Source organism: Ranitomeya imitator, chromosome 5 (assembly GCF_032444005.1).
Source record: "Ranitomeya imitator isolate aRanImi1 chromosome 5, aRanImi1.pri, whole genome shotgun sequence".
Lineage (NCBI taxonomy): Eukaryota > Metazoa > Chordata > Amphibia > Anura > Dendrobatidae > Ranitomeya > Ranitomeya imitator.
Window position 1 is genome coordinate 94,770,666 of NC_091286.1, and position 14,964 is coordinate 94,785,629.

Genomic DNA, 14,964 nt, shown 5'->3' on the forward strand with positions numbered 1-14,964 from the left:
AATATATTCATTACTTACCAGTAGTCCACGTCATTTTTACTAGTCTTAAAGGGATTGTTCAGTAGGTGTTCTTCCATAAAATATGATCTCTAAGGGTCTTGGGGTAGTAATAGTTAAAAACAGAGGAGCCCTTTAAGAACATTGGTGTAACATTGAGAAGGAACATACTAGGTAGCTGAGTTCTGATGCAGAAACCAAACATCTGCCACTAAATACATCTGGAAGCTTGAGATACTGATACGTAGAAAGTGTCTGGAAGAATGTGCAGAAGCGAAGGTCCCAGCACGTGATCCAACGCTGGATAACATCAGTCACCCTGAAGAAATGCTATCAAATTACCAATTTTTTGTGTAAACCTGTTGAATCGAACATTTTTCTGTTGGGACCTGCTCGTCTTTGTAATGAAGATCTCCACACAGCCATGTAAACCTTCTCTCAATGTTTAATTTCCTTTTATTTTCTAGGTCTCCCTTCGAGTACCAGTTCTGATCTGTCGGTGAGCACAGGACCAGACCCACCAGAACCCACCTCTCCAACACTAACCCGTGCCACCAGAACTAAGGTTTCGGGAAAGCTCCGACGCTCCGCCAGTGCTGTCAGCAAATCTTCCAATTGAAGCACTTTTTTTTTTTTTATACTGAACTCTAGTAAAGAGCTGTTTTTAATCGTAAAAGAAAAAAAATCTATAGAAATCTATGACGTTGCACCTGTGAATATAACTTTTTAAAAAGGACGAGCTGTGCTATTGTTGTATGTGTGCCTGATGGGGCAGGATCCCCCCGGGCAGGTTGGTCGTACGCGACCATTAGGCACGGAGATATGATGTAACTATGATGACGGCAAGAGGATTGTCTGACAAAGCCTAATGATGCAACTGCACCGAAGGCCGAGGGACCACATCTGCCACCGGCAGGAAGCACAACAACACTTTTCGCAAGGCTTTTTAGGTATGAAGGATGTGATTGCCTCACATTGTTACGGCTAGCTGTGTAACACTTTCACTGCTGGGAAGTGGAACAGAGGGCACACTAAACAAGGCTAAGCCACGTATATTTAACCTTCTCGTATACCGGGTTCCTTTAAGAACAGGCTGAAGTATGGATCTGTGGGAACAGGGCCTTAAATATGTGAATTTTCCAGTGGTGTGTATAAAAGAGGGGGAAAAAAAATCTATATTTTTATCTGCAGAGATCTTGACCCAGTGATATTTAGCTTGGTGATATTTAGCTTGGCGCAAAGAAATGGAATTTTAAGGGACAAATCCACCTTGAAAGCATCTTGTGACATCAGAAGATAATCTAGTTGAGGGTCAGACACCCACTAGGTACAAATCCCAAGTCGCCCTTAGGGCTACTGGGAGACGTACGTCATGAATAGCCTCTCTAGAAGATGCTTTTAAGATGGGATTTTCCTTGACGTGCACCACCACCATGGCATCTGCTCTAGGAGATCTCAGATCTGCTCCATTTTCTCTGTTCTCACTGTTGTCTTATTTTGCATGGTTTCCGCACATATTTATACAATTTTTGTTTTTAATGTTTTATTTCATACCTTAATTTCCTAAATGAAGGGGGAAAAAAACAAAAGTTTATTTCCAGTTTTGCTCCAGGCGTACCTTTGTTTTAAGTTCATGTTTAATTGAGCGTATTGTCGTCGTGGCCTTGTACGTTGCTTTCACTTCTGTATATTGGATACTGCTTAATTTTCGTGTGATTTTCTTACATTTTTCGGTCCTCTGAATTAGCGGCTTAGGACGTTGATCGATGTGGTTCAGTTACATTAGTCATATATGAAGTAGATGTCTTTACATGCAGCTGGATGCATATTCGGGCACTTGTGCGTTTTGTGTGTGTCTATGGGATTTTTGCACTAATTTAAGTGATTTTTTTCTGTACTTTATTCAGGTTTGTACCCATTAGTTTGAAGTAAATAGGGACTGTAGATTACACTGAAACGTCGCTCCATGGACTTTAAATGAAGAGCAGAAGCTTTATTTCCACTTTCAGACAGCGATGGCAGAGCATTAAGCAGCATGAATCTCCTGAGGCTAGATCAACAGATGTCTTCACAGTGAGAGAGCCTGCGACTGTAAATCCGGGCCTCGCAGACGCCTCTTGCCACCTTCACTTGCTCATCTCCAGCAGGTCAACTGCAAATTAGTAGTAATTGTGTCATTTGCATATCGGAGGCAGTGTAGCCCCCATGTTTGTGTTGTATAGGTGGAAGAAGGTTATGATTAGCACCTAGCACAGGAGGACAGATTTACCCTAGCAGCAACCTTTCCAATATAATTAAAGGGGTTATCGAGACGTTAAGGTTTTTTTGGCCATAGGACTACAAACTTGCAGGCAGATAGTTGCTGACTCCCATGCCTGTTATGCCCTACGACGATCCCTGCTGGCTCAGAGCGGTTACAGACCGATCCTGCCAGCAATTCTCCTGCTTCTGATGAAGTCATGTTGACAGAGCAGCTCCTTCTCTTTCGCTTTGCTCTGTCGATAGCGTGTCACTACCGATGTCATGCTGATTGAAAGCTGGCTCCACGCTGCCTAACTGCAGGAAACTAGCTCTCAATCAGCATGATGTCAGCAGTGAAGGGCTACCAACAAAGCAAAGCAGGAGAGCAAGAACTGTTCTGTTGATGTGAGGTCTATTTAAGCTGGAGAATCACCGCCTGAACCGGAAGAAATCGTCGTAGGGCAGAACAGGCATGAAGTTAGCAACTACGTGCCCTTAAATGCTTTGCCATATAGGGAAAAATGCCCAAAGTTCTAAATAAAACCCTGTAAGGGGCCATAGACCTGATAATAGTTTGGCTAATTCCACAGAAGCCAATGTAGTAAGTTGTGTAATGAGGACATACTTGGAATCTATACTGCTAATAATTGTCGTTTTTTCTATTTTGGTGTATGTATGTACAGACTAGACAAACTTCTCCATAATTAAAATATATTGGAAAGTTTATCTGATCAGTCATACATATATATGTCATTCCTACCTAATTCTACTTATACCATATACACTATAAGTCAACAGCATTAGGGAAGCCTGTGATCAAACCCAGACCTGCATGCAGTGGCCAGGAGCCCTGCCATTGTAACAGTACCGCCTGGGTGCACTTGTGGAATGGTGTGCCCGATGGCCTCCACACTTCTGTCCACATCCAATGGCCACAGTGTGAAAACCTAACACTAATCCTGAATAGTGGGATATCCTGGTAATCGATTTTACCATCAACTACAAAATTAGGTCAAGGGTGCTGTCCATGGACTGATTTTGCAGCCGAGCCCCATTCTAGTGCAGACTATGGACACATTGCTGTTTTTGGAACAAAAGCAGACATTTATGTAATCTTAGACAATCTTTTTAAAGGGCTATCCCTGTCTTAGACATATTAGACCCTTCTGTAGACTGTACAGGACAGAAGTACACATACACGACCACTCACTGCTGCCGCTTCACCAGCGAGACTGGGAACGGGGATCGTACCCGACCGCTTTTACAACCAGTGTTCTAGGAGATAAGACTTGTGGGGAGCAAAGTGCACTAGCGAAAAGCTTACCCACACCAGTGTCCCAAATTCTCTACCCTAAATATGCACTTGGACGGGAGTATGACGGAGCGTCTTAAGGGTCACACACACCCTTCTTAAAGTCCTGGTTTTCAGGAGGTTTTGGAACAATTGTTCCTTCATCTAAGAGTTTCCCGGATATCATGAGAGACTTGAAGTATGAGATTGGAGAGGTGGGACTGGCATCTATCAGATGTTTTTTGGCTTATCCTGTGGATGGACGGAAATGTATAAGATGGGGATAGCCTCTTAAATATGTAGGCTGGCGACATGGCCTGTTAGCAGTTATCAGCCGCTATGGATATTCATGGGGATGTAATCGCTGGCTGCCATAAATTGATGACGTTTTACCAGGGCTGGAATCATTGTGCCATGTACAGTAGTAGGAACGGGTGTAATGTTTTTAGCTGGCAGAGAGGATTACACTCTGTTCTCTCCGGATTCCTGCTCTTCATCTCGGTGATATTTATTCAGCACTCAGGGTGATGTGAAGGAGAGGATTTAAGCACTTTGGCTGTCAGTTCCTCTGGAATTACAACGGTGATGCCTGTAAATATGAGTCAGTGCAGAATTCAGAATCGCATTCATCTTGCCGATCACCATTAAGTCTGTTTTAGAAGCTGTCAGTCACCCTGTGTTCAGTCCGTACCACCCAGATCTCGCTTGTATGGAACGTGAAATGGAAAAGAAGAAAAAAGTGGACCAGAAAGATTTTCTTTCTTTCCTTCAAATATTGTTTGTCTTGGTCTTTAGACGACTGGGAGTGACCAGGGTTCTTTGTATTCTTGTGGGTTGTGCGTGAACTTGATATTGGGGTTTGTGGCCTTTCTCTGTGTGCGGGGCCACCTTGTCACAGGCCTTTCTCGCACTGGTTGGGGACGTTTTCAGTGTGAACAGTCCGTTCTGGATGTTCTATATTCTTAAATTCTATTAGATGTTGTACATAGGAATATAAATGTATATTACAAATCACGTTCTTTATATTGAGGGTGTGTTAGAAGAAATGCGGGTTCTTTCAATTTTCCCTTTTGGTGCATTAATTGTAATATTTGTAAAACAAAATGAATGCTTGAAAACCCTCAATTTACTGCTGACATATCATTTGTTCCTTTTTAAATATTTCCTGAAATGATTTGTGTTTTTCCTGATTTCAATTGAATTTAATTAAAAGTATTTAAAATTCCTGCTCGGTCTCTTTATGTATGCAGTAGATGTCATTTCCTTTCTGTAGCTTTTACAGCACCATTATTTTACAGCTTTGCATGAAGATTATCATCAGTCCCTATCGCCAATAGGCCTCAAAATAAAATATCCATATCTCGGTCTCGGACACAAGGGTCAATTTCACAGACCGTGGTCAGTGCCGTTCTATGCATAAATCTAAAGTTTATTTTATTTGCTGATCAGATAAATATGCTTTTTTTCCACTTATGAGACCCTTCTACTCTCTCCTGAAAGCAAACCTCATTCCCTTATAAATATATATATATAAAAATCTGTCTTGCTTAAGACTAGATGGACTGCCATTTCACTGATACATCAAAATGCAGCTGCCTATGCCATAGTTCTGTTCCTTTCTAGTAGGTGTTTTATTTCACAAGTATCATATTCTCATATTCCCGGCTACAGTAATGCTGTATAATGTCCTTCACGCTGCTTCTATCCATATGCTACATAGACAGAAGAGCAAGAATGTGTGCACTGTGTATGGGAGACATCATAACAGCTTGTCTTCACCCACTAGCTCAGAAATAACTGAAAAAATTGGAGAGAGCCAGCAGAGAGGAAAACTGATGGAAAGTGCATTATACAAGTCGCGTAATAACCAAAAACTGTTATTCCTCATGTACACACACAAAAAATTATCCTAAAACGATAGGTAGACTTTAAATATCATAGAAAAATATTTTATGATTTTTTTATTTTTTGTTTGCATGTGGACAGGTTGTGACTTGTCATTATGACATGTTGTACAGCCATGTAGATGCATATACAGTGACGAGCAAAAGGTAACAATGCTTATACCGTATTTTCCGGCGTATAAGATGACTTTTAATCCCTGAAAATCGTCTCAAAAGTCGGGGGTCGTCCTATACGCAGGGTACGGCGTGTGCAGGGAGTGATCCTGGATGGTTCCCAGGGTCTGAAGGAGAGGAGACTTTCCTTCAGGCCCTGGGATCCATATTCATGTGAAAAATAAAAAATATGGATATACTCACCCTCTGACGGCCCCGGCTCTCAGCGTTGCAAGCGGCAGCCTCCGTTCCTAAGAATGCATTGAGCGTAGGATCTGCGATGACGTTGCGGTCACGCGACCGGTCATGCGTCCGCGATGTCATCGCAGATCCTACGCTCAATGCAGGAACGGAGGCTGCCGCTTGCAACGCTGAGAGCCAGGGGCCGTCAGAGGGTGAGTATATCCATATTTTTTATTTTTATTCTTTATTTTTTACATGAATATGGATCCCAGGGCCTGAAGGAGAGTCTCCTCTCCTCCAGACCCTGGGAACCATACGCACCGCACACGCCGTATAAGATGACTGGGCGTATAAGATGACCCCCGTCTTATACGGCGGGTATATCCCAAATTCCATATTTTATATGGAAAAATTTGGGGTCGTCTTATACGCCCAGTCGTCTTATACACCAGAAAATACGGTACTTTTGACTTTCAGACTCCATCTCTCACCATCCACTACCGCTTTGACCGTGACGCTACCATTGTTTTATAGACAAATCATCTTGGATGTCTCATACATAAATTTGACTTGCAACTATTTAGCATATGATTAGTTGCAGATTCTTGACATTTTTCCTTTTTGCCTGAATTTTTCGGTGCATGCTCTCAATTAGATTCACGCATGTGTCAACCGAAATCTGATCACAGGTCTCTTCTACACATTCTCAAAGTTTGTGCCTACTGGTCGACTCACTTGTATACAGTTTTTTCATCAACTCTACCCACAAGTGTTTGATTGGGTTAAGGTCAGGGGACTGTGGGGGACAATCCAGCTCCTCTACTTCATTGTCATTGAACCACTTTGTTGCCAAACTCGATGTACAGGTCCTTCTCAAAAAATTAGCATATAGTGTTAAATTTCATTATTTACCATAATGTAATGATTACAATTAAACTTTCATATATTATAGATTCATTATCCACCAACTGAAATTTGTCAGGTCTTTTATTGTTTTAATACTGATGATTTTGGCATACAACTCCTGATAACCCAAAAAACCTGTCTCAATAAATTAGCATATCAAGAAAAGGTTCTCTAAACGACCTATTACCCTAATCTTCTGAATCAACTAATTAATTCTAAACACATGCAAAAGATACCTGAGGCTTTTATAAACTCCCTGCCTGGTTCATTACTCAAAACCCCCATCATGGTAAGACTAGCGACCTGACAGATGTCAAGAAGGCCATCATTGACACCCTCAAGCAAGAGGGTAAGACCCAGAAAGAAATTTCTCAACAAATAGGCTGTTCCCAGAGTGCTGTATCAAGGCACCTCAATGGTAAGTCTGTTGGAAGGAAACAATGTGGCAGAAAACGCTGTACAACGAGAAGAGGAGACCGGACCCTGAGGAAGATTGTGGAGAAGGACCGATTCCAGACCTTGGGGAACCTGAGGAAGCAGTGGACTGAGTCTGGTGTGGAAATATCCAGAGCCACCGTGCACAGGCGTGTGCAGGAAATGGGCTACAGGTGCCGCATTCCCCAGGTAGAGCCACTTTTGAACCATAAACAGCGGCAGAGGCGCCTGACCTGGGCTACAGAGAAGCAGCACTGGACTGTTGCTAAGTGGTCCCAAGTACTTTTTTCTGATGAAAGCAAATTTTGCATGTCATTCGGAAATCAAGGTGCCAGAGTCTGGAGGAAGACTGGGGAGAAGGAAATGCCAAAATGCCTGAAGTCCAGTGTCAAGTACCCACAGTCAGTGATGGTGTGGGGTGCCATGTCAGCTGCTGGTGTTGGTCCACTGTGTTTCATCAAGGGCAGGGTCAATGCAGCTAACTATCAGGAGATTTTGGAGCACTTCATGCTTCCATCGGCTGAAATGCTTTATGGAGGGTGAAGATTTCATTTTTCAGCACGACCTGGCACCTGCTCACAGTGCCAAAACCACTGGTAAATGGTTTACTGACCATGGTATTACTGTGCTCAATTGGCCTGCCAACTCTCCTGACCTGAACCCCATAGAGAATCTGTGGGATATTGTGAAGAGAAAGTTGAGAGACGCAAGACCCAACACTCTGGATGAGCTTAAGGCCGCTATTGAAGCATCCTGGGCCTCCATAACATCTCAGCAGTGTCACAGGCTGATTGCCTCCATGCCACGCCGCATTGAAGCAGTCATTTCTGCCAAAGGATTCCCGACCAAGTATTGAGTGCATAACTGAACATTATTATTTGATGGTTTTTTTGTTTGTTATTAAAAAACACTCTTATTTGATTGGATGGGTGAAATATGCTAATTTATTGAGACAGGTTTTTTGGGTTATCAGGAGTTGTATGCCAAAATCATCAGTATTAAAACAATAAAAGACCTGACAAATTTCAGTTGGTGGATAATGAATCTATAATATATTAAAGTTTAATTGTAATCATTACATTATGGTAAATAATGAAATTTAACACTATATGCTAATTTTTTTGAGAAGGACCTGTATGCTTTGGGTCGCAGTCCTGCTGGAGCACTATGTCATCCTTTTCATACCGATAGTACTCGAGAACATATACACCCTCTGAAAACAATACACTTTATTAAATGTTTTTTGTTTGTTTTTTTTAAAACACCATACCCTATGGCCGGCTTCACACTCGCGAGTTTTACGGACGTAAGAGAGGTGCAGAAAATACGGATTGCACACGGTACAATGCATCTCTATGGCCAAGCTTCTATCTGCCGTATTTTACGGTTCCGTATTATACGGTCTTCTACGGCCGTAGAAAATCGCAGCATGCTGCGTTTGTCACCGTATTGCGCAAAAAAATCGCCAATGAAAGTCTATGGGGGCGAGAAATATACGGATTACACACGGACCAACAGTGTGACTTGCGTAAAATACGCCAGACATCTCCAGACATCGCCAGGTGCAAGGAATTGAGCCAAGCCCTCAATCATGAAACTCAGACATGCTAATTAGCTCAAAAAGCCACACAGACATCCCGGAAGTCTGGTGCTCGCCTCCACAGAGTTCCAAGCAGCATGGCAAACATCATCAATGTTGATATGCTCCTCATCCTGGTCCAAGAAAGGCCTGAAATATGGGACCAGAGGGATCCCAACTACTCCAACCGGGCCAGGAAAGAGGCAGCTTGGAGGGCCATCTGTGGGCTACTATTCCCTGATTATGCCCAACGGCCACGTGCGGAGCAGACAAGTCTATGTAAGTACACTCATGTATTCACAAGATTTAACTTTAAAAGATGCTTTCCCTACATGATTACTTGAGCAATCATTTTTATCTTTATATGTCATTTATGGCCTTATTTGTCATTTTCTAAAGCTGAGGAACATGCCAAAGTGTTTCTGGACATAGTTCATGTTGATCTTGCCCTGCTAAATATTTTCTTGGCCTCATACCCCGTCCAGAGGGTTGTTGTCCCTTGTCTTATTTTTAGATATTTTTGAGCATTATTCTCATTATAGCACAAGTCATTTTCCTTTCCTATCCTAGCATATCTTACCTAATGTATGTTTGCAAGAACAGGGTTCTCTCCCCTCTCTACCAGTCTGATACTGTCAAGTTCTTAACTGTGGGCGATATATAGACCTCTGCATGTAACCCCTTTATCATCTGACTCACCATGGAAATTATTGTGCTATAGCCACTTTTTGCTTTAACAATACAAATATGTCTGACAACTGGACTAAGCTATGTCCAGAATGATATAGAACATTATTTGTGCCCTTGTAATTGCAGTGGATGATGTTATGACAAGATGGCGCAGCATCCGGGACCAATACCGGCGGGAAAGACAGCAGCGGGCTAGGAGTGGGTCAGCAGCCCCACTGAAGAAGAGGAAGTATATATATTACGACCGTCTTTCCTTTTTGGATGCCAGTATGGATCTTAGGCAGTAAGTACAAACCACTCTAGACATTTGTAATGTAACTAAATTTTTATTTTTTTTGTGGATTAGGGTTATGACATTGCAAGTTCCATGTAAGGATGTGTCAATATAGTGCCAACAATAATGTAAACAAGCATAAATTCCAAAAGTGTCCTGGAGGAGAGAGGACCCTGGCCGCCAAGCATCCCAAGATTCAGAGATGTTCAGGCAGTGTTTTGTGGTATGGGTTGTTACTGCATGGTATCTTATTGTTTGAAGAGGTGGTTGTGCCTGGTTTTTGTGTAGCTTGAAATGGTATGCCACATTATGATGTGTCGTGATAGTGTTTGTTACATTTGTGGGGCTCTACAAGACAAATCTTGGATATTCTTGTGTGAATATGAGATAATAGGGGAGTAGAGAAGGAGATGTTGTGTTTTTTGTTTTTTTTTGTTTTATTTTAATATTGCACACCGATGTCTAATTAAACAATGTCAAAATAAAAATTTTATTTTATTGTTTTCTTTACAGAACACAGTCAAACCTCACAGAGAGGGAAACCGGATCAGAATCAGACCCTATCATTGATCCTGTAAGTGTGGAGGAAGAGGTTGCAGGACCATCTGTGGCTGCATCAGGATCCATCATTGAGGACCCATCAGCAGCATCATCACTGCAGGCAGCAGCAAGTGATGAAGATGCTGCACCATCACCCTCAGCAGCACATGTACCAAGGCCTGTGGAACATGGGCACAGCAGCCCTACAGGCCCACTGGTGTCATCCCCACAGGCAGCTGGGCCTTTACGGAGATCCCGGCGAAGGAGAGAGCTTGAAGGCAGAAGAAGTGAAGTTGATGCTGGGGTCCTCAACTATTTGGCCAGGGCAGCCACAGATGATGGCGAGGAGGCCTTTGCCCGCAGCCTTGCCCGATACCTTAGACCCCTTCCCCGTGAGGTGAGGCTACGTGTCAGAGGGTGTATGCAAATCCTGATTGATTTAAGCACCCCTCCAAATAACCCCTATGAGGTTTTTGAATACCTGGAGCGAAGGCAGCTTGGCCAAACAAACCTCTTGCGCCTTCAATTCCCTCAACAGGAGCCAAATCAATCAGGATTTGCTGCACCTACTCCACGTATGCCTCCCCTTCAACCCCTCCCATCCCAAAATCTACAAAGGCCATTAGAGTACCAAATGGCAGGCTTCAACCCCCAATCCCAATATGGCCACTTCTCCAGACACAGTGATGTTGGCTGGTCCCAACCTGGGTTTGGACAACATGGCCATTTTGGGTTTGGGTATGATGCAAGGCAATCTGTACCTCAGCATGATGCCCAGAGCCAAATGGCTTTTGGTCAACACACATCTGGCCAATATGGACAAGGCCAGTATTCTGGGCCGCAAGCCACTGCATCCTCACAGGATGAACTGCCATCGGCCCAACAAAGGCCACCAGACCAGGACCCAGAGCTGCCAACATCTCCCCCACCAACTTACAGGGATCTGTAATTTAGTTTTGTTTTTTGTGTTTTGTTTTGGTAGCTGGCTACCATGTTAATGTTGTGTTTTCAAAACATTTCCACTTTGTTGTGGATCCTTGGTATAAAGCAACCCATAAAAAAGGCTTCTCAAAACCATATGGCAAAAATATGGGGTTAACAACCCAAAAAAAAGGGTTGCAAAGTTAGTAAAAAGTTTACAAAAAAGACAATTGATGTTTGTAGACTAATCATTTTTGCATCACACACATATTCAGAAAACAGAAACATATGGTAATTAAGGAAAAAAACACACACAGTACGTTTTCAGTGGTTGATAATAATATATTACAAAAACATATCTTTAAAATAACAAAAATCACAACTGAGAAACAGCATAATCTTGCCAGGGAGTAGAACCCTGAGGAGAAACAAAATAATTGGTCAAAACATCCCTAACTTTGATACCAGAAAGGGGACGGCGCGGAGGTGGGCCATGTGGTGTTGGACTACTGACACTACGCAACATGTGTTCATCATTACCATCTGAGAAGCAATCATGTATGCGGGTATAGTTGTGCAAAATTACAGATGCTTTGATTACTTCATTGACTGTAGCCTCACTGAGCTGCATGGCAGTCTGTAGGACACGCCATTTGGCCACCAGAATACCAAAGGTGCACTCCACCAGTCTGCGCGCCCTAGAAAGGCGCAAATTAAATATCCTCCGACGGTGGTCCAGGTTGCGCCGGGGATAAGGCCTCATGACGTGTCTGGTGAGTTGGAAGGCCTCATCTCCAACAAAAAAAAAAGGCAGTGCTTCTGCAGTGGAGCCTGGGAGTTGTTGTGGTGGTGGGAGGTCTAACTGGTTTTCACCTAGCCGCCGACCCATTATAGACGAATTGAAGACCCTAGAGTCTCCAGTTCGTCCATAGGCCCCAATATCTACAATTATAAACCTGTAGTTACTGTCAACTACAGCTAACAGAACTACAGAGAAAAACTGCTTATAGTTGTAGAATTGGGAGCCAGAGTTCGGCGGCTTACGTACCCTAATATGTTTCCCATCCACCGCTCCAATGCAGTTTGGGAAGTCACAATTGACCTTGAACCCACTGGCTATTTGGAGCCAATCAGCCTGTTTGGGCTCAGGCATCACAAGGTCCTTAAGTCTATCCCATATTTGGCGACAGGTTAACCGCACAATGCCAGAAATGGTGGAGCGGCCAATCAAAAATTCAAGGTGGAGACCTGCAAAGGACAATCCAGTGGACAGAAATCTGTAAGTGAAACAAACACAATAAATTAGGTTTGTTTCAAGAGTGCACACAAAACATGAATAAGCACAATCATATTTGCATTTGTGGCCTACTAAATTAACACTGAAATGGGAAAAATGGCCTTAAGGGGCTGAAATATAACAGTTACGTCACGTTGTCACATCTGCTTTGGCCTTAATGTACACATATTATGGGTAAAAATTTAAAAAATAAGAAACATTTATAAAAAAGATCATCAACATACAGTATGTGAGGATGGAGAATACATACCGTAACGTGAGGAGAAGACGCTCCTCAGCAGAGATGGCTTTGCGCAGCCTTGTGTCCTGAAATGTTATTCCTGGGCGTAATATCTCCAACAATCTGTCAAAGGTTTGTATAGACATGCGACAGTACAGATAAAACTTGTCTGGATGTTCCCGCAGAGCTGTATATAGCCGATGAAAATGGCCTTTAGTGAGGCGTTTAGTCAGAAGAGGATGCACCCACATTCTTCTGCTCCTCCTTCGCGGATCCACAAACACAGGGTATGGGTGCCCAAACCGACGAGACAATAGCCAGTTAAACAAAACACGCTGCGTTGGGGTGAACTGCAGGTGGTCAGACATGGTCCAAATGTTACAACAACACTCCAACAGTTGCAAAACCACAAAATGACCATATGGGAGTGAGACACATGTTGTAGAGGCCTTAAATAGGGTTGCTGAGGGTAATTTAAATCAATTTCATCCGCAAAAACCGTTATATGTCCATTTTGTCAGGTTGCGTGAAAAATACGCATTACGGTGGGCATACGGATTACATACGCAACATTACATGCGCAAAATACGCGACCACACCTTGCCTACGGAGTTCTTACGGACCACCGTATTTCTAATTTTGGAGCGTATTACGGCCGTAAAATACGGACCGTATTTTTCAACACTGAGTGTGAGGCCGGCCTATGTGGAGTGAAATGGATGATAATCCATGAGGACGATCGTAACGATGAACTACCCGGTATACTTAATAATCCCCATTTTTCCTGCCTAAGCTGATGCTGCCTATCGCAGAGGTTGGCACCCTAGTAGGCACGGATTGGTACCGACCTTTTTAGCCTGTGATCCTCTCATCAGGAATTTACAGCCATCGTGATTATTTTTCATCAACTGAGCCTCCTGATGAACTGAATATACAGGGGAACAAACGCGTTGAGGCAGTTTCTACGAATTATAAATGTCTACATTTATCTACATATTTTCATATGTTTAAAAATATCTATGTATTAGTTTAGGCTGTCGCTCATTCTCTGTTTCGTTCGCTCTTATCGAGCATAATAGGGAGAGTGAGGGAAAGCAGTCGAGGAGTAGAGGCGCTAATCTGTGCCTACTAGGGTGCCAACCTCCGTGTTAGGCAGGAAAAAAATAGGGATTATTACCGTTAGTCTATGATTAGTATTATCAGAAGTTTAGAACTATTATCTGAAATAAAATTTGAGTAATTTGTCATTACAGTGGTCCACATGGATTATAGTCTATTTCACAGGACTATGTGCTGCCGAATGATTATTTTTAAGCAAGCTTAAAAATCATAGCAACTGACTAGTGTTTTGCGTGTTTGTGGGTTGATTAACAGCCTGATAACAGTGCTAGATTATTATTAGATGAGCCTTCCTAGGAACGCTTGCTCACAATAATGTAAATCCAGCATTCACTTCCTGCAATAAAGTCTTGGAAAGCTCTGATACAGACAGTGCCCCTCTTCCTAGCTGAATGCAAATAGGCCAGGTAAGACGGCCGCTGGAAATATCTGGCTTGTCTCAAACGCAGCTCCGTGTGCTAATCACATTTTGGACGGTGCCAGAACTGCCTGCTAGTTCATATATTATTCTTCAGAAAACGATCCAGAATAGTACAAGCAGAAAATTTTTGGGGGGTTCATTTGGAAAAATTTTTATGTGCACTTGTAAATACAGTATGTAAACCAATGACTTCAACTGTAGGTTAATTTTGGTTAGAGTGCTGTCTGTTACGCTCACTGACCAAAAAAATCGGGCATCTGAATGAGGCCTTAGGCTACATTCACACATAGGTGTCTATTTTTTCATGTACTTTTTTACATTTTAACTTCTCTTCGTATGTGTCATCTGTTTTGCACGTTTGTTAAAAAACTAAAGTTGGCAGACTGTCTGAACTTTTTGTTATCCGTTGACTTATTATTTATTGTTATAGTGCCATTTATTCCATGGCGCTTTACATGTGAAAAGGGGTATACATAAATCTATATGCACATGTTGCGGATTTTACTGTGGAATTTTCTGTGCAGATTCTGTATTTCTTGGCAGAAAACGCAGGTCAGAGTCTGCACTTTTTTTGCGGATTTCTTCCTTTTTTTTTTACGCCTGCAGATTTCTATTATGGAATGGATGCAAAAACGCAGCAGATCCGCAAAAAGAATTTACATGGTCCTTTTTTGAATCCGCTGTGTTTTCTGTGTGGATTTTTCCGCACCATTAGCACACCATTTTTTTTTGCCATTGATTTACATTGTACTGTAAATCACTTTCGGATCTGCAGCATTTCTGCGCGGAAAAA

General features: G+C 42.5%; 1 protein-coding gene across 3 annotated transcripts in view; it reads left to right on the plus strand.

Annotated features, from left to right (window-relative positions):
- RALGAPA2 (Ral GTPase activating protein catalytic subunit alpha 2) overlaps nt 1-4,754 on the plus strand; it is a 324,975-nt gene extending 320,221 nt beyond the window's left edge. For all 3 annotated transcript variants that reach the window (XM_069768931.1, XM_069768929.1, XM_069768930.1), the window contains one exon: nt 465-4,754. Coding sequence is in view for 2 of the 3 variants with exons in the window: in XM_069768929.1 (XP_069625030.1) it covers nt 465-616 (152 nt within the window). In the remaining variant the exon portion in view is untranslated. The remainder of the gene's footprint in view (nt 1-464) is intronic.
- The last annotated feature ends 10,210 nt before the right edge of the window (nt 4,755-14,964 follow it).